General features: G+C 40.2%; 1 protein-coding gene across 13 annotated transcripts in view; it reads left to right on the top strand.

Moving 5' to 3' along the window:
- didum (dilute class unconventional myosin) overlaps window positions 1–20,719 on the top strand; it is a 323,000-nt gene that overhangs the window by 143,045 nt on the left and 159,236 nt on the right. For all 13 annotated transcript variants that reach the window (XM_067098124.1, XM_067098121.1, XM_067098117.1 and 10 more), the window contains 10 exons: window positions 4,146–4,250; window positions 4,560–4,756; window positions 9,391–9,502; window positions 9,706–9,917; window positions 10,408–10,582; window positions 12,928–13,149; window positions 14,014–14,172; window positions 14,295–14,448; window positions 14,865–15,028; window positions 15,167–15,265. In XM_067098124.1, the coding sequence (XP_066954225.1) occupies window positions 4,146–4,250; window positions 4,560–4,756; window positions 9,391–9,502; window positions 9,706–9,917; window positions 10,408–10,582; window positions 12,928–13,149; window positions 14,014–14,172; window positions 14,295–14,448; window positions 14,865–15,028; window positions 15,167–15,265 (1,599 nt within the window). The remainder of the gene's footprint in view (window positions 1–4,145; window positions 4,251–4,559; window positions 4,757–9,390; window positions 9,503–9,705; window positions 9,918–10,407; window positions 10,583–12,927; window positions 13,150–14,013; window positions 14,173–14,294; window positions 14,449–14,864; window positions 15,029–15,166; window positions 15,266–20,719) is intronic.

Genomic DNA, 20,719 nt, shown 5'->3' on the forward strand with positions numbered 1-20,719 from the left:
CCTCATCACTTTCGGACGAACGGCCTTCACCCAAGCTGCCGTGACGTTGCGACCTTCTGCGGGTCTGCGCTCGCGCACGCGCACGGGCACGTCTTCGCACTCCCACACTCCCAGCTGGGCCGTCTCCTTCACTTTCGCCATCACTTTTGGTCTCGTCCCCACCAGCCACAATCGGGGCATCCTCCTCCTCCAACTCAGACTCTCCCTCATATGCACTAAAACCACTAAATTCTAATTCACTTTCCTCCTGTGGATCCCGTACGGACATTGGGGGCAAATACTCGTCATCACTGACATCAGGCGTGATGTCCTCATCGCTGGATGACCAGCTGCCACCGAAATCAGGACTTCCCACCTGCTCTCGATCGAGCTCCGACAAGTATTCGTCTATGTCCTTTTGTTGGAGGCCTCCCAAATGTTTTCGGATGCCCCTCAGGACACCCCGATGCTTCCTAGGGGTCGTAAAAGGCACGGGATGTGGTCCTTGGTCGCCATAGGTCACACGTGGGCGAACAACACGGCGCTGAGAAGCTGGGTCACTTTGGCTGCTGGGTCCTTCTCCAGCATCCCAGTCTAAAACTCGCCTCACACGCTCACTACCGACAGGCAGTATGCGCCTTTCACGGTCCTGACGGCTTTGTGACATCTCTGCAAACGTCCTGTTGCAGCACGAACAACCAAACACTCGCCAAAGTTCTGCAAAACACGATTGCGTCAAAAAATCGCTCCCGCAAGGTCCGACGCTGATGCTATCTGGTGCGAGAAGGAGGGAATTCGCGCATGCGCGTCTGGGTGACGCTTAGAAACAAAACAACAGCTGGATCCGTGAACTCCAAGCATCCCTCAAGGCGCGTGATTTGAAATCATCCGCAAACTAGGCCTATAATTATTTTTCCGCGAATATTTAAAAAAAGCATTTTCAGTCGATGTATGCTACGTCCACTTGGCATACGACAGACAATTTTAGTCGACGTATGGTACGTCCATTAAGCGTTTAAGGGTTAACAAAGTGCAAAATTGTTATTTATTATAAATTAACAGAGTTCATGTAAGGTACTTACTGAAAATTTTGAAATATCACTGATCAGTATGTGAACAAAAAAGCTTCTGAACCTGAAATAATTTTGCTAAGGCAAGATTTTTGCTGGTATGTCTGGGATTTGTGAAAACAAAAACATCCAGTCTTGGTGAAAATCAGTGGAGAAAATCCAGTTCTTTCCATCAACTTGGCAAACACGACTATACAATGACTCAAGGATCCTTTTTTCACCATTGAAAGACGTGTATTAAATGGCTTCCGTACTCAGGAAACCTCCTAAATTTTCAATGTAAAGCTATACAGTAGTTGTCAGTGCAACCTGGGTTTTGGCAGCACTTTTGTTGCACTTAATTTTTATTGAGAGTTTTATCTATAAGAATGATCTGACAAATCTTGGTGGTATTGGAATATTAACCCTTAAGGGATGGCATAATTTATCAATGTGCAGCACCCCAGACCAGGGAAACTTTGAGGTCGGCAAAATAAAAAAAAAATCACATCAATGGAAAGAGAATGATACGTAAATTCACACTGTATAAATAAAAAAAATTCAAAAAAATTTTCCCTACCTTCCAGGAGAAGTTGAAAATGACTATTTACAACCCCTTGTGGGGCCTCATTTACAAGACAGTCATAAATTTTACTAACTTATATGTTTTTTCTAATAAATAAGTTTTTGGGATTTTGTAAAATTATTATTACTGCTCACACAATATCAAAACAGATAAGAAATAAAAGCAGTAACAAATTTTTGCATATTTGGTGTAAAATATTCATGTAAATTTACGAGAAGGAAGATTCAGTAACTTTTTTTACTTTTACATGCTTTTTCTAATATTTCTTTGCAATTTTCTTTGTAAAATTACATTTACAACCGACATACTATCGTAAAAGACAAAAACAAAAAACAACAGCAACCCCTTTGTATATTTACAAGCAAATTTACAAAAAACACTCATGTGAGAGAGAGAGATGCAGTACTTTCCCCCTTGAAGTCACAAGCATTACTGATACTGGCCTAACTAACTCTCACGTCTGTATAAAAGTTGCTATTAGTGAATTTATAGCATATAGAAGTATTGGCACCTTTGTTTCGAATCATTATTACCATAACAGTGGTGCATAATTCTGCTTCACACTCAAGCTCAATCCGTCCACCTCCCCAAACCTGTTTTACTTCACACTGAAGCTCAATCCGTCCACTAAGGGTTAATAAACAATTTGCAGTCTTGGCAGTGATATGAGGAGGCAGATCTTCTAAGGCTGAGGAGTTAGCATAAGCAGAAGAGCTTTTTTACCTTTTCTTTTTCTTGTCCATAGAACATCTCCACAACTTCGTAAGTTGAACGAGACATAGCCATAACTGAAGAGTTATCTGAAGGAGCTCATTCCTCAGCAGAACAGGCTTGAGAAGGAGTTTCAGAGATACAACTGGTGACAGAGGGGTCTAAAGAACTATCCTTGGCAGACTTTGGGGTATGGTGCTCTTAGGATCTCTTTTGCATAAACAGGAACTGCTGATTTATTGTCCAGTGATGGCATGTCTAGTGTGTCAGCTAAGATTGAACACTGGCGTTCCCCTGAAGATGGGCACAGGATTCTATCAGGGTTATTAGGGGAAAGCATAAAAAAACTATAAGCCTGCCTTGGCAAACCATAGCAAGTGTGTTGAGCTTGGTAAACAGACAGCATTGGCCCTCACATGAAAAATAGCAAGTGCAGGCAGTCCCTGGTTATCGGCAGGGGTTCCATTCCAACAGTGTGACTAATCAAAAATCGCTGATAACCGAAAATCAGCGACTTTTGGCGCTTATCAGCGCCTCTGTTAGGTATGTATTGGCGCCAGTACCCAATAATTGATGCTGATAAGCAGAAATCAGAGATTTTCAGCACCGAAAATCGCCAATTTTTGTTGCTAGACAAGAGCGGCAAAACCGGATTGCCGATAACCAGGGACTACCTGTATGTGAATTGAAAATGTGAAATTGTTGTCAAAACTAGAAGAAGGCAAATGGATAACAGAAGGTAGCTGTTCACTGTGAAAATAAGGGCACAAGTTAAAGCTACAGGCACATGGCTAGATTGGAATTACCTCATGAATTGAAATGGAAACTCATCCAGCCTGTCCTAGGCCAGATATGAGAGCAAAAATGGTGAAGCTGTAAAATTCACCAGTACAGTAATCACAAAAGTGATGTATTTTGAAAACTGAAAATTCCAAGCATACTCATAGTAAGCCTACAGGTTCAGGCATAAAATTAGTTCTTGAATATAAAGATAAAATTTGTACAAACAGACATTTAATGAAACTAAAATTGCACACAGAATGAATAGGGCATAATGTGCTTAATTTGGAAACTTGATGCCACTGTGGTGAAAAAATATACTCAGCATTATCCTGGGAGAGCATATAGTGAAAATGTTTACTCTAACAAGTCATACTAAGGGATGAAGAGTAGGTGAGGTGTCATATGGGGTCTGGGCATGAGCAGTAGTATCCTATTGAGTCTTTATGGGGCTTGAGTGTGCAGTTGACTTATATGCTGATGTAAACATTATTTAAAGATATGGATGAAAAGGATGATAACATTGACCTTAATATAAAAACAGAGACAACATGAATAGAAAATAGCAGGTTCGTGTTACTGAAGTGTTGGTAGATAATAGCCGTAAAATCATAATGTTGCCAGTGCACTGCTTTATAATCAGTATACAGGCAGTCCTCGGTTATCAGCGGGGGTTCTGTTCTGGGGGTGTGATGATAACTGAAAACCGCCACTAACTGAAAATCGGCGATTTCCGGCGCTTTTTCAGGCTTATCGGCGCCGAAAAGTGCTGATTTTCGGTTATTGGCACCTCTGTTACGATGTATTGCTGCCAATACCCAATTATCGGCGCCGGTAAGCGGAAATCGGCGATTTTCAGCTCCGAAAATTGCTGATTTTCGTTGCTAGACAAGTGCCATAAAACCGGATCGTCATTAACCGAGCCCCCCGTTAACCGGGGACTGCCTGTACCTGTATCATATGTATACTGTGTGAATTGTGCTGTCTATTTTTGATGTGCATTGTAGGGTTGTTAACAAGTTGTATTTTAAACTTTACAGTATCCATTAGTACGAGCTCTCTTTACCGAGAAGGCTAAAGGTGCTCAGACCAAAGTGAAAGTCATGCCAGCAGGTCCGGCCAAGTCGAAAGATATGAGGAAGAGTGTAAGTTTTTCTAAAAAATAATTCCAGTTCCCTTGATAATTTCATTATACTTAAGTAAATATGTTTTATTATTGGAGGTTATGCATTGTTTTAGATAAATAAAGAGGTTTTTGTTATTTGTAATTTCAATGTTTTTGTGTGGAAAACAGTTTCAGTTATGGTTTGGAGTGATAGGTGAAATTTAATATTCATAGATCATGGTTTTTTTTTTTTTGTCAGTAAGGTTAACTGATACTTTAGCCTAAAAAAACTGTTGAAGCATTGTTGACAAGATGTTAGGATTTGATCAAGCTCTTCTCTTACTCATAGGTCGGGTCCCAGTTTCGCGAATCTCTGAGCCTGCTCATGGCTACACTGAATAGTACTACTCCTCACTATGTGAGGTGCATCAAGCCTAATGATGATAAGATGGCTTTTACTTTTGATCCAACGAGGGCTATCCAGCAACTGAGAGCTTGTGGTGTCTTAGAAACTGTTAGGATTAGTGCTGCTGGATACCCATCAAGGTAAGTGGCTTATGAGTTTAATAATATTATGAGTAGAATCTACTAAAATGTATTTTAGTAGGATGTTGACTTGCATTGCTGATATAAAGATGTGAATGGATATTTTTTTTTTATTATATTTTAGGTGTATGTCTACTCCAAATTTTTTTTAGTTACTGCATTATTATTATTATTATTTTTTTTTTTGGTCTGTCACAGCCATCCTATTCGACTGGGTGGTTTTTATAGTGTGGGGTTCCAGGTTGCATCCTGCCTCCTCAGAAGTCCATCACTTTTCTCATTATGTGCGCTGTTTCTAGTAGCAGACTTTTCTGCATGAGTCCTGGAGTTACTTCAGCATCTAGTTTTTCCAGATTCCTTTTCAGGGATCTTGGGATTATGCGTAGTGTTCCTATGATTATGGGTACAATTTCCACTGGCATATTCCATGTCCTTATTTTGATTTTCAGGTCTTGATACTTATCAGTTTTTTCTTTCTTTATCATCTACTCTGGTGTCCCATAGTATTACCACATCAATGAGTGTTACTTTCTTCTTGATTTTGTCAATCAACGTCACGTCTGGTCTATTGACACGTATCACCCTATCTGTTCTAATACCATAGTCCCAGAGGATCTTTGCCTGATCGTTTTCTATCATTCGCTCAGGTTGGTGTTCGTACCACTTATTGCTGCAAGCTGGCTGGTGTTTCTTGCACAGGCTCCAGTGGAAGGCTTTTGCTACTGAATCATGCCTCTTTTTGTACTGGTTTTGTACAAGCGCCGGACATTCGCTTGCTATGTGGTTTATGGTCTCGTCTTTCGTATTACACTTCCTGCATATGGGTGAGATGTTATTTCCATCTATTGTTCTTTGAACATATCTGGTTCTTAGGGGCTGATCTTGTGCCTCTGTTTTCTTCTTGAGTTCTCCTCTCTGTAGTCATTGCCATGTTTTATTGCTGGCCAGTTCTTTTGTTGTATCATGTACTGTCTGTCCATTGGTTTTTTGTGCCATTCCTCTGTTCTGTTTTTCATTCTCCTTTCTCTGTATATTTTTGGGTCTTCGTCTACTTTTATCAGTCGTTCTTCCCATGCACTCCTAAGCCACTCATCTTCACTGGTTTTCAGATATTACCCTAGTGCTCTGCTCTCGATGTTGATGCAGTCCTCTATGCTTAGTAGCCTCTCCCCCCTTCCTTTCGTGTTATATATAGATTGTGTGTATTTGCTCTTGGGTGTAGTGCTTTGTGTATTGTCATGTGTTTTCTAGTTTTCTGGTGTGCTGCGGAGTTCAGCCTTTGTCCACTCCACTGCTCCAGCGCTGTATCTGATTACTGGTACTGCCCATGTGTTTATGGCTTTCGTCATGTTTCCGGCATTGAGTTTTGACTTGAGTATTGCCTTAAGTCTCTGCATATATTCTTTCCTGATAGTGTCCTTCATCTCTTGGTGTTTTATATCCTCTCCTTCTATTACTCCCAAGTATTTGTATCGTATCTCATCTATATGTTTGGTGCTATTTCCATCTGGTAGCTTTATCCCTTCAGTCCTTGTTACTTTGCCTTATTGTATGTTGACCAAGGTGCATTTTTCTATTCCAAACTCCATCCTGATGTCCCCAGATACAATCCTTACAGTTTGGATTAGCGTGTCTATTTCCTTGATGCTCGTACCATACATTTTGATGTCGTCCATGAACATCAGATGGTTAATTTTGATGCCTCCTTTCTTGACTTGGTGCCCAGCATCCATCTTTTGCAGTACTTTTGTCATGGGAATCATGGCTACTACAAAGAGTAGTGGGGACAGTGAGTCACCTTGAAAGATCCCTCTCCTGATGTTAACCTCTTCTAGTCTTATCCCAGAGCTTGTAAGTACTGTATTCCAGTTGCGCATTGTACTTTTAAGGAAGCTGGTGGTGTTTTCCTCTGCCCCATATATTTTCAGACATTCTGTTAGCCACGTGTGCAGTATCATGTCAAAGGCTTTCTTGTAGTCTATCCAATGCCATGCCTAGGTTGATTCTCATTCTCTTACTATTCTTCATTACCATTTTGTCTATTAGGAGCTGGTCTTTTGTATCCTCTGGGTAGTTTTATAGCCTTTCACTGATGATACCTGTTTGTGATTTCGATATTATTGGAAGGCAGGTGATAGGTATGTAGTTACTTGCTATATTTCCCTTGTTCTTGTCTTTCTGCACTAAGGATGTTCTCCCTGTGGTCATCCATTTGGGCGCATGATGGCTTGTGATACAATGCAGGAGTTGTTCTGCTATTCATGGGTGTAGGGCCTTGAAGTTTTTGAGCCAGTATCCATGGACTTCATCGGGACCTGGGGCTTTCCAGTTGGGCATTTTCTTTAGTTGGTGTCTTACTGTGTCTGTCGTGATCTCTGTGAATCTTTGTTTTATTCTCCCCATTTCTTCTGCCTTGATTTCCTGGAGCCATGTTGCATGTTTGTTGTGTGATACCTGATTGCTCTGTATGTTTTCCCAGTGTCTCTTACTTGTTTCAGCTTCAGGAATTTCTGGTGGATGTCTTCCCCACTCTTAGTTGGCTGTATAGTTTTTCTTGTTGGTTCCGAAGAGTTTGTTCTGTTGGTATCCTTTATTCCTTTTCATGTACCGTTAGATCTTATGTGCTTTGGCTTTAAGCCTCTGTTTTATATCTTCTGTTGTGTTGTTTAATCCCTACTCCTGTACTTTGTGTTTCTCATTCAGTTCCTCTCTTGTTTTCTTCCTTCTTAGCCTCTTTTCTACCATCTCTTTCAATTTACTCAAGTCAGATCTCATTGCCATGATTTGTTTTTCCAGGTGCCTTTTCCAAGGCATTTCTGTTTTGGTTTCTGTTGGGTTGGTTGTGATGGTGGTGTTGGTGTTTGTATCCCCATGAGTTCTACTACTAGTCTTGCTCCTGCATATGCCAGGTTATTTGTTTCTGTGATACTGGTGGTGTGGATTAGTCTCATTATTTCATTAACTTCACTTGTTTTTTCCCTTAGTTTCTTTGTGTTGTAGGCTTTCATGGAGGGGAGCTTTGTTCTTTCTGTATCTGGCTTCATCCATTGTCTGATCTTTTCCACCCATTCCGACCTCTCTGTTACATCTTTGGCGTTTCCTCGTGTTTCGTTGTTTGGTAGCTCATCATTCCTGTCGTTTCTGTGTAATTGTCTCTTAGTTCGTCTTCTTGTCCTTCGTTGCTGGGTGTTATTTCTCTTTCCAGTTCTCTCTGTCTGTTGTGGAGAGCCTGTTCTTTTTTTCTTTTGTTCCTTACTTGGTCTGCCAGCCTCTGTTCTGTTTGAAGGGTGTTATTTCTCTCATTCCAGATGTTGACCTCTTTCTGTCAGGTTGCTTCTGATGTAGCATCTCCATATTTCCTTAATTTCTTCTCTTGTCCATTTCTTCTTCTGATTTGCCTCTGTAGCTCCAGTCTCTGGTTGCTGGTTACTGTCATTGTGGTGGTCAGTTGCTGGATGATGACCTCCAAGTACCTGACCCCCATCGATTGGGTTGTATACCTGGTTGCCAGAAGAACTTCCTCTGTTGCCAGAGGTTCCATTTACGTCGTTGTTGTTTATCCTTTCATTTCTTTCCATCATTGCTGAGTTTTGCTTTTTAAATCATAGCTGGACCCTACCCCATCGAGAATAGGAACTCATTTACAGCTAAGTAGACTGAGAAAATTAAGGAATCAACAGAGAGTGGAGCGGTCACCCATCCAACGACTGACCAGCCCCAATGTTGCTTGACCAGTCCATCAATGAGCTAAACCACTCAGCACGGCACCCATATTATTATTATTATTATTATTATTATTATTATTATTATTATTATTATTATTATTATTATTATTATTATTATTATTACACTGGCACTGCAACTGAATGGACTTGAACTTATTGGAAGCTGCTAATCAGTTTTGTCCAAATCCAAAAAGATAAATGCGTTTGACATAGCAGGTGATGAAATGAACATGTTAAACATGGGTTCTTATTTGCCAGAGTAACTGACTCATCATGCCCTGCTCTGTACCTTTCTCTGTTATTTGATGATTTAGTGTGTGATTGTCTGTGATCTTTTAAGTCTATTGTGACTCACTGTATAGTGATCTGGCCTTGAGAGTACACAGGTGTGTTTTTATTGTGCTGTTCTTGGGGTGCATTTCTGCTGTGTAGCAGACATCCATGAGTTTTCTACCACTGCAGATCCTTTCATTACAAATCATTAAGCCAGGAAGCCTTTCTTTAGAACCTGCCCTTACCAGCTCCTTGTTTTCTTTTCTTCTGATGGACTTCTGGCGTCGACGTCTTCCTTCTTATGCTCGTCTACTTTGTTTCTGCTAGATAGTTGCAACATTGGGACTATTATATGATGATTGGATTTGTGATAACAAACTATGTTTTTATAGGGAAGGTTTTATGCAAAGTCATTCATCATAAATTGCACTCAAATCTATAAAATTATTGTGAGGAGTGTGCAAGCTAAAATATTTAATGAACAAATATAAATAGTTTTTAGTTAAACTTTGTTCTGATATATCTCTACATTATATGATGATCACAGTAAGAATTGAAAACAGACTGTATGGATTACAGAAGTTTTGGGAATATATTATCTTTGAATATATTGACTAAAATTTTAATTACTTTCAGGTGGACTTATAATGAATTTCTTTGTCGGTATCGAGTGCTGTGCAACTCAAGAGACATACAAAGGAATGATGTACGGGTTACTTGTCAAAAGATTATAAGCAACATGATCAGTGTAGGTATCATGACTTATTATTTTTTATAATATCCAAGGGAAAGTTCTTAATAACTGATATTCTACCATTAATTTCAAATTTGATATTGCTTGATTTGCTTCATGTTTACATGTTAGAATACTTTTATTTGGAAATATGAAATAAATGTAATTATAGCAATATTTATTATAACTGAAATTTATGTTTTTGTGTGTATTTACAGGATGAAGATAAATTCAAGTTTGGACGCACTAAAATCTTCTTCAGAGCAGGACAGGTTGCATACATGGAGAAGTTACGAGCAGACAAACTGTGTGCTTGTGGTGTTATGATTCAGAAGAATGTTCGTATGTTTATTGTTCGCAAACGTTATAGAACTATGCGAAGTGCAGCAATGACTATTCAGAGGTACTCCAGAGGCATGGTGGCCAGGAGGTATGTTGATGAGAATTTTATTTCTTATAATTTATAACCAGTTACAGGCAGTCCCCGGTTAATGGCGGGTGTTAGGTTCCAGGCCGAGTGCTGCTAACCGACCAAAAATCGCTGATAGTTATGGTAATAAATGGCATTTACATTGTTGTAAGCCCCAATAAACGCTTATCGGTGCTGATAAACCCCTTACCGATTCGGATAAACTGCTTTCTGATGCTGATAAACCACTTACCGATGCCGATAAACCGCTTGCTGATGCCGAAAATCGCTTCCTGTCACTGAAAATCTGGTGGATGATGTCATTACCAAGGACTGTAAAACCAGGACGCCTTTAACTGATGCCGCCAATAAGCGAGGACTGCCTGTAGTTCAAATTGGGTGTGTTGTGCCAAACTGTTGTTTTTTTCTATATATAGTATGTATTGTAAAATCTTACTGCTACTTGATAAGAAATGTTACTCAAGGGATCACTGTTAATCTTTTATTGCAGACGTGTCCACCATATGCGTCAGACTGCAGCAGCTATTAAAATTCAGGCATGTATGCGTGGATGGCTCAAAAGAGTTCGCTATCAACGACTTAAGTACACTGTTATTAGGTTGCAGTCTCGTGCACGTGGTACTTGGGCACGGCAGCGCTTCGAACACATGCGACGTGTTAGAGCGGTAAGTTTTGTAGAAAACTGTTAGGCTAATGGTGTTGAGTAATATTCAAATAGAAAGTCGTCAGATAGTTACATACATTTTTCAAGACATTACAGGCTCTCCATATGGAAGTCCAGGGTAGTAAAATTATTTTCTTTACTTATATGTATTAAGTGTAAGATTCACTTGGATCAGCCAGTTTATTTCAGGGAATTTTCATTTTATTTGTAAATTTTTCAAGCCAGTACAAAAATCAAAGTTGCTTTAAAATTTTTATGCAGTGAAAGCAAACTTTTGAAATTATTATTTGTGGAATATTAGTATCAGTTCAAGATATAAATAGAATTTTAATCAACCTCAGTGAAAGTGAGCACAGTGAATATGGAACTGTGGTAGGAAAAAGTAGGAAGGTGTTAACAGTGCTGGCAAGAAATATAAACTTGTTGTGTAAAGTAATTTTGGTATAAAGATATAGGAACAAAAGCAGTCTGTAGTGAGACAACAAAATATTAATTCTGATATTCTGATATAATCAAGGCAAGTCAAGAGAAATTGGAGTTGCTGTCCTGGTCAAAAATGAAATAAAAAAAGAGTGATAGGGGTGGGAAAAATAAATAAAATAATAGAAATTAAAATATTAGTAAATATTGTATCATCACTCGTGTGATCTCAGAATGGGTTGAGTAAATCTATAAACAAGTACTTAATATACACATGTAAGTGGGATTGCCATCACCCAATTTGGATAATCCTAGCAATGTAAAAGAAAATTGAGAAAGGTCTTCAAATGCCTTGATGGAACTGCCACAGTCAAAAGAGACTACACTGTTCGGGGGACGTAAAATAGTGCATAGAATTGATGTAGCTGGTTTTGAAGATGTGGTTGGAAAATATGACTTTGGAGAGGAAACCATGAGGGAGAAGGGTACTGGTATCATGCCAAAATCAGAATTACTGATGCTAAACACAGTGTTTGAGAGGTCCAGAGAGGGGCTCCTGATGACATACTGTTTAATAGTGGAAACAGATCTCAGATTGATTTTATTGTGGTAAAAAGTACATGCAGCATCAAAGAAAATGATTGTTTTGCTATGCAGTACCCAGTGGAAAATGCCAACAGTATGTGCTTAGTTGTCAACAAAGGAAGGAAAAACATAGTCAAAAGAAATAAACATGGAAGCTGAGAAATGATGATGTCAAGTGGCGTAAAGAAGTGTCACTCAGTGCAGAGTAAGAAATAGAAGGCTGAAACTTCTGGAAGAATACATACAAAAGGTAGCAGAAATTTGTGTGATGTGATGATTGAGAAAGGGATATGAGGAAAATGAGATGATGTTGAGTGAATATATATGAAGGACAGTTGAAGAGAAAATTGAGAGCCCAAAAGCAGATTGGAAGGGAAGAGGATAGAAGCGTAAAGTGGTAAGAGGAGGTACACTAAGAGTAAATGACAAACAAAAAGATACTTTAAGAGGATTGAAACCAGTATTTCAGGACAGCAGAGAGGAAAAAAGTATTTTAAAATGTGAAATGGATTAGGAAAGGTACAAAATAGAAAATGACTTTATATATGGATGTAAATAGTTTTTTAAGAATGAGATGATGAGATGAGACCAATTTGGATGAGATCTATAAAAGAGAGTTGGAGATAAGTTGAGATTTGTTGAAGATAAAGCACAGCAGGGACATTAGTGGCCGAATTTCAGAGGCCCTTGTGTCACACTGTGTTGGAGGCAGTGATGGTGATGTACTGGAGTGATAAGGGCTGTACTCAGTAAATGTAGTGATTAAAGGTAATGCTTATGAACTTTGGGGATCTTGATGTGACAGATAGACCAGTAGAGAATGCTATTTTCCAGGATAAGAGTAGAGATAAGGGGGAGATTAAAAGGGAAATTCTTTTGGATATATTACTCTTATGTTTGTGTCATAGTTTCCACTTTTGGGAAAAGTGCTTTCTCATGTAGAATTTAATTATCGTGTTTATAAAGAATGTGTTAAGCATTTAAGATGTCTACGCTTTCTTGTTATTGCATCCAGTGGTATTCGGTACTCAGCTGGTCATTGAATTAAATAGGCAAAGCAAACTACCTCAAACATTCAAATTAGTACAACTCTTAATATCATGTAGGAAACATGGGTTTTATGATGATAAGTGTAAGTGTGCTGTAAGAATGTTCAGAGCCGTAAATAATAATGAATGATATCAAGGCTTTATATTGAGATGAGGAAAATAAAATTTTATTAAAATGATTAAATGATATTTTTGTTGTATATGGATGAACTTGCTGATACAGTAATTAAAACATGGCATTGAACTTATACATTACATTTTGATATGTTGATACTTGTATTTTTTATTTCAGTGTATTGTCATTCAGAAGCATATTCGGAAGTATCTTGCTGTCAAACACTTTAGGATGGCTGTTAGAGGTTTTATCACCTTGCAAGGTTTGGTCAGGTGCTTCTTGGCTAGAAGGATGTTGAAGAAACTCAAGATAGAAGCCAAATCTATTGAACATCAGAAGAAGCTGAACAAGGGATTGGAAAATAAGATTATCTCCTTACAACAGAAACTCACAGAGATGGTTTGTAACATATTTTTGAGCTGTTTGAAATTAGAAATTAATGGTGATTTTTACAGTATACAGTATTATTCTTATAATGCAGTCTAACTAGACCACTGAGTTAAAAACTGTGTGGACATTTGTATGGATAAATGGTGGAGTCTTGAAATATATATTTCAGTTTTGCAGGATTTACTTATCACAAGTCCCATGATAATGTAGAATTTTGCATTATTTATGTGGGACTTTGCATTATTTGTTTGGGATGTAATGGATGCTAAGCCACATGACCATTTGAAAGGGGTCAGATGAAGCTATGCTTTACAATAGAAGAGTGCATGACTGTCATTTTAAGATACACATATGTGGTACTGTATTTAGATTTTTTGAGTAATTGTTGCCGTAATGAACTTTTTGATAGTTGTCAGGATTTCAGTGATGCCAGGCTGAAGTCAAACCCAAGAGCATAGTCTTGTTGAGGAATTTTTAAAGTTTTTGTTCTTGTTTTATTGTGGTTGCAAGATTTCGGGAGAAAATTGAACGCCACAAGTATATTCCTTGGAAATTTCAATATTTAATCAAACATGAATTTATTTGAGATTTGTACAGTAGTGGCACTAACCAAATTTTTCTACAGTAACAAAGTTTTGACATTTTTATTTAAATAGGTTGGTGAATATTAACTGTCACAAGTTTTCATTATTATATAAAAAAAGTTCATTTTATTATTTGTGCCACATATTTACAGCTTCAAACTTTCTTGGGTTTCAGCAAACAATGAAACTTGCAGTGGTTTTTTGCAATGGAACGAAAATTGATTTATAGTAAGCTTGAGTTTGTATAGTGTTTGCAGTCTCATATTTAAATACTTTTTTCTTTTTCCAGAAACAAGAAAACAGCAATATTAAGGTGTACAAGGAAGAGATTACCACTTTGAAATCACAGGTTGTTGAAATGAAGTCTCTAGAAAATCAACTGAAGGGATCCACTAATCGGGTCACAGAGCTTGAAGCCCTTGTTACAAAACTCACTGGAGAAGTTGAGGTAAATACGATTTGAAATTTTAACTTTGATATGGCTTTACATCATTGGTACTAAGTGCAAGTAAAATATTTGATGATCATTAGACTATTACGGTTTGTTGTACACATTATGGTTCATTACAGTTTGAGAGAGGTGAGAAAATGGATATCCTGACCCAGAAAGAGCAGGCTGAGAAGGACAACCGTGAGTTGGTGGAAAGGCTTAATACGGAAAATGCAAGACTTACTGAGGAACTGAATGAGGCACAAAAAGAAGAGGTCTTAAGACAAGGCGAAGGTGAGAATTTCATAAAATGAGTAAAAAATCCACAGCTTAAAAAATTTCCATTGAACAAGTGATTGCAGTATAAAAAAGTAAAATTAAGGAAATTTGTGTACCTTACATGTCAAATTCTTGGGAGTGTCTGGCTGATAGAAATTTTTATTAGGGAAAGAAAATACTTGATGTTTATTAGTATTCAATGCACCAGCACCTTTTGCAGGTGTTGATTTTAATTTTTATTAGTATTTAGTGCACCAGCACCTTTTGCAGGTGTTGATTTTCAAGAGTTAATGATTCTCATGTACAGTATGTGTGATCTCTCTTCATCAAATGCTTTTCTCGGAATAGGAGATGATAATGAAATGATTTGCTTGGGTTATATCCTAGAATACTAATTACCTCAACTGAGACATTCATGGGTATTTTTGCAGAACTGCTTAGAAAAAAATTTGAAGCTGAGAAGCAACAAATAATTATGGAAAGCTCAGAGGAGAAGGCAGCCTATCAAAGGCTATTAGCTGAGTACAATAGATTAGAGCAGAAGAATGATATTTTGGAGGAACAACTTGCTAAGGTGAAAGGTGGCAGCCATAAGGTAAGTAAAGTTGATGTAGAAAATACACTCATTTTCATTCAGAATCAAGTGTTGTATGAAAATCAGTGAAGGAAAATCCATTTTGAATTTTCAAAAGATTTTTTTTTGTCTCTCTCTAATGCCAGTTATGTTTTACAGAGAAGTGCCAGCAATGTAAGCAATAGTGGAGCTAGTGACACTCCCACAGAACTGGTGAGAGATGATATCATGGATCTGAGTTCCATGATGGGTGATGAAGTGAGTACACTTCAGTTGTCTTTGTACTGTAGACATTTTTTCTTAATATCATTGTTACCTGCATTGCATCAAAGCCTGTTTCAAGATTTCTTCTTCGAATTTTCAGGGAGTGAACATAATGTATACCAGCAAATGGAAAAGTTTTGTGTTTTGCAGTAATTTCACTTTTTAAGAAGTCAGACTGTACAGTGAAGTACATAATTATCCCTTGATTATCCAGATCCCTTTGGGATGCTTGCAAAATGCAGATAATGGATAACACTTTTTTTTTCAAAGCAGGCATATTAAGGTGGTATAGAAAACTTAACGTCAGGATAAACTTTTAGTGCCAGCTGGAATCCGATAAAATCAATAAAATTGTATATGCAAGGGACTACTGTCCTTAGTCAAGAGTCATGTGGGACCACCCACACCCAAGCAGTACTCCTTGACTTAATCAGTTACTCTTTTACCGCCTTTGAGAGAGGATGTGTTGTTCTTTCTCTCCTCTCTAAAGCTGGTTTGGTTTGCCCGTTTTTGCTTTCTTTCTGAGTTTCAGTGTATGGATTTCTGCTATGTGTGGACGTGTGCTTGGGTATAATGGATCCTCTTAACCCTCCTGTGAGTGTATCTCCTGGATCTCATAAGCAGCAAAGGAAATGTCTGGCTGTTGGTGGCTTTCCTTGTTCTCGTTTCTCTTCAGTGAATGTGGATCCTCATCCAACGTGTAGTAGATGCAGAGAGAACTTGTGTAATGCAACTAATGCTTGTTCTGTAAGTCGTGATTAGTCAGTGGAACAATGGAAAAGGTTTTATGGGAAGGGTCAGTACAAGAGGAAGGAGACGACTCTATCTTGGATTGATGGGGATTTGTCTTCAGTTTCCTTTGTTCAGTCTCCTTGTGATGCTGTCCCTTCCTTAGAGAGGCCTGTTCCAGTTGTTTCACCTCCTGTAATAGAAGTTTCCCATTCCCCTTCCTTTTCATCCATAGATTCGTCATGGGATGCATTTGGAGGGGTTTCGGGTAATTATATGCTTAATTATGCCTCTTCTATCCCTATGGGGAGTTTGGGGGTATCTCCTTCTTTGTCTCATTCTCCTGCTCTCGATGCTCAGAGGATGGTGGGCATGTGGTCCTTGCTAGGGCTATCGGGGATACCAACCTTGGATGGCCTGTTGTCACTACATGGCTTCCTGCTACCCTCCAGTCCCTCATTCTGTGGGTGCCCCCCCCCCCCGCCTCCATTATATGGGGTCGAGTATGACAACATCCTCTGGAATGCATATGGTACCAATTCTGCATCATTTTGAGGCTCCCTTGGTATTGCCTGCATGGTACCAACAGACTCTTCACTTGTTTTGCACAAGTGCAGTGACGTCACAGCCAGGTCCATCAGTGACGTCACCTAACATGGCGGCTGTGGTGATGCCAAAGCCTATCCTTTCCGTGCCGACAATAACAACAACAACTACATCTTCTGGGATGACGTCGAATTCTACATTGATGGATTCGTTAGCGGGAATGGTGATGAAGAAATTATGTGTAAGAGGAGACGTTCAATAAGGTATGCAAGGAGAAAAACGTAAGTCGTCGTTGTCATCTTCTTCTTGTGTCTCATCATTGGCTTCGTCAGATTCGTCCGTTGTACCTGTGTGTGCTCCAGTTAGGCGTTAAAGGATCAGGGACTTCATGGCTGTTCCTTGTGCCAAGAAAAGAAGGACAATTCTTTCTTCTTCGAGCCAGGACTGCCACATCCCTATGTGTACGCAGACTCAAGATTCGATCTTGGGCTCTGTCTTGGAGGTTGGTGGTCATGGTTCTTCCACGGTTGTTCAGCCTAGGAAACCTACAGACTTAGGACTGAAAGTTTCATCAGTTCCAGTCTTAGGAATGGGCACAGATGTAGTGGGAGTGTCTTCGAAAAGTGTTCGAAGGTCGCCCTTGGTGGCTCAATGGACGAATAATATTCGCAATGAAGTTCCTGTGTCTCCGGTATGACCGTTCAAAGTTAGGAGGAAAGATGACAATGCTCCACTCAAGAGATCTAGGGTACTGGAAGTGGAGGATTCATGTGTGTGGATGACAACGGACGTTTGCCTTCTAGGTCGCTGGACAGTGAAGTTGTTGTTCAGCTGTTGATCAGGCTTTCAAGGTCCAGATCTACCAGGAAAGTGCCTAGTTCTCCCCCGATACTTTTCGGCCATAGAAGTATGGATAAATATGGACATAATTCGTCACAAGATCAGTCGGATCCAAGGGAACGGGGATGTTCGTGGTCATGGTTGAAGAGAAGAGAAAGGATTCAGCAGTCGTCGCCCCTTGGACGTCAACGTGACACAACTAGGCCAAGAGAAGACGGACATGCATTTATGATGAGGGTGCTTTGGCTTCGAGAGCAAGTATTCATGATATTCTGGTGCCTTCCTCATCTGGTGATAGCATAATTAATGAAACGGAAGACATGGAAAATCAGGAGCTTCTTTCCTCTTATGCAAAGTTAATAGATCTGGTTCGTCTGTCAAAGAGGACTGAAACTCCTTCAGTGATAGCTCCTACTAGGAATGAAGCACTTTTAGGACCTAAAAAAGATATTAAGACGTCCTTTGAATTGCTGTGCTTGAGTCACACGGAGTCAGTCCTGCTCCATGTAAACTCATGGACTTTGGGGCAAGATAACTTTATGGTTGAATAGATCATTCAAGTCGCTCCCTCCTCCTCTCTCACACCATTGGAGATATTATATGACTCCCATTATTCCACTGTTGGGTAGACAGATCAACCCAGACGTCGTTCGTTTGAGACTGGGTCTGACGATGATCAAGTCAGAATGGAGTCTCCTTCCCTTAAGTGTCAGAGAGCCGCTGCATTAAAGTTGATGGCCTCTTCTATCTTCCAGATGGCATCTTGGTTAGATTTGTGGTCAACAGCTGTAGCTAAGATTGCCTCTTCAGATTCAGCAAGGAGTTCAGTAGATGAGACAGCTTTAATCAGATTGCTTCAACCTGGTTCTAAAGCTATTTCATATTTGGCTAATCTGAGTGCCAACATATGGGCTAATATTATTTTAATGGGAAGGGATGCAGCCGTACCGAAGACAAGCCGCTCGTTGGATGTGGACTTTTTGTTGTCGCTCCAGAATGGGGATATTTTGGAGTCCCAGTTGTTGTTACCTAAGGATAGGTTGGAAGCTGCCATCGATAGACATCGTACGGATACTAATGACAGGCTTGTTCAGCAAGCTGTCAGTAAGTCTATGAGTCTGTCTACGGTTGTGAGCAGACTCAACAGGCTCTGCAAAAGAAGTTGGTAAAATCTACTCCTGCCCCTAAACCCACTCAACATGCTTCCTCAATGCAGAAACCATCCCAACAGAGACCCTTTCAGAGTCGACCTGCAAGAGGAAGGGGAAATAGGGGCAGAGGCAGGCGTATGAGACAATAGAGTGGGTGCCTCTTCCCACTTAGTGCCACCGGTGGGGGGATGCCTAGCGAGCCATTGGGCTGTGTGGCAGAGATTCTGGGCAGAGCCATGGCTAGTAGATGTCCTGAGGATAGGTTATCTACTTCCATTCGACTGCACGCCACCTCTTTCAGATCACCCTCTACCGCACCTTTCTTATGATCCAGGATCTCAGAAACATCTCATTTTGCAAGAAGAAGTGAAGAAAATGAGGGAGAATGGAGTAGTAGAGCAAGTATCCTTCGGTGAGCTTTTACAGCTGGATCTTCCTAGTACCAAAGGCCAATGGCAATTGGAGGGTAGTAATAGACCTGTCAACGTTGAACCTTTTTGTCAGAAAGACGAGGTTGAAAATGGAGTCTCCAAGGACAGCCTTGGCAGCAGTCAGAGAAGGAGACTATATGCTGACCATACATCTAAAGGATGCATACTTCCAGATCCCAATCCATCACTCATCACGGAAATTTCTTCGGTTCAGTTTTGCAGAGCAGGTGTTTCAGCTCAAGGTGCTATGATTTGGCCTGACAACATCTCAAGTGTTCACAAGAGTGTTCACGCTGGTGTCGACATGGGCGCATGCCCAAGGGATCAGACTGATAAGATAACTGGATGATTGGCTGGCCCTGGCAAAATCCCGGGAGAAGTTACTTCAGGACAGAGATTGGCTGCTTCAGTTTTGTCACATCCTAGGCATTGTGATAAATTGGGAGAAATCGAATCTGGTCCCCAGTCAAAGGATTTTGTATCTGGGCATGATTATAGACGCAGCACAAGCGAGAGTTTTTCCATCTGATCAGAGAATAGAGAACTGCAAGAATGTGATTGTGTCCTTTCGGTCTGAGAAAACACAACCAGCAAAGCAGTAGTAAGCAGTTCTGGGACTACAGTACTAACTTCTCTAGAGAAATTCATTCCTCATGAACGTCTACAAATGCGGTCGCTACAGTGGAGACTGAAGGAGTGGTCTCCAGCAACAAATCACCCTCACGTGAAAGTTCTTTTGTCTGCGGAGATAGGAAAGACTTGCTGTGATGGTTGGATGACAACAGTTTGACAGTAGGATTCTCTCTCCATGTGCCCTCTCTGGATCTTCTGTTATTCTCGGATGGGTCAGCCGAAGGTTGGGGTGCTCATCTAGAGGGCCTTCTAATTTCGGGAGTATGGAGTCATCAGGACAAACAACCCCACGTTAATGTGTTGGAGCTGAAGGCAGCGTTGCTAGCATTGCAGGAGTTTCAGGAGAGGGTGATGGGTCACGCCGTAGTTTTGATGTCAGAGAACACTATGGTAGTGGCATATGCAAACAAGCGGGGGTGGGGCGCTAGTTTCTCAACATCTTCATGTTATGACGGTCCAACTGCATCAGTGGGCTATAGACAATTCAGTGGAGATCAGGGCCAAATACATTCCAGGAAAAGGGAATATGGTAGCAGACAAGTTAAGCCGTCAGGAACAGGTTCTGGGAATGGAGTGGTCTCTGTGGGGGAGGCCTGTGATAGATCTCTTCTTGACAAGGTACAACGCAAAACTGGAAGTCAGAGGATGCCCTTCAACATCTGTGGGACAATTTGGACTAATATGCTTTCTCTCGATTTTGTCTGATTCGCCAGGTCCTGAAGAGAGGAATGAGGTCCCAGAATCTCAAGATGACATAGGTAGGCTCCTCTTTGGCTGCAGGCAGAATGGTTCCCTGACCTGCTGTCTCTGCTGTCAGAAGTTTCAAGAGAGTTACCTCCCTGGCACAATCTACTTTGTCAACCTCATGTGGAGAGGTACCATCAGTCGTTACAGTCCCTATCTCTTCTTGGGTGGAGACTATCAAGTATCCCCTGCGAGCAAGAGGCTTTTCTTGGGGAGCAGTGTTTCAGATGTCAGGATATATCAGGAGGTCTTCAACATCTGTGTACCAGAGAAAATGGTTTGTCTACTGTGATTGGTGCTGTAGACAAATATGTAGCTGATTTTCTAGTCTTTCTCAGAGCAGAAAAACATCTTTCTGTGTCTGACATAAAGGG

Source organism: Macrobrachium rosenbergii, chromosome 54 (genome assembly GCF_040412425.1).
Source record: "Macrobrachium rosenbergii isolate ZJJX-2024 chromosome 54, ASM4041242v1, whole genome shotgun sequence".
NCBI classification, from domain to species: Eukaryota; Metazoa; Arthropoda; class Malacostraca; order Decapoda; family Palaemonidae; genus Macrobrachium; species Macrobrachium rosenbergii.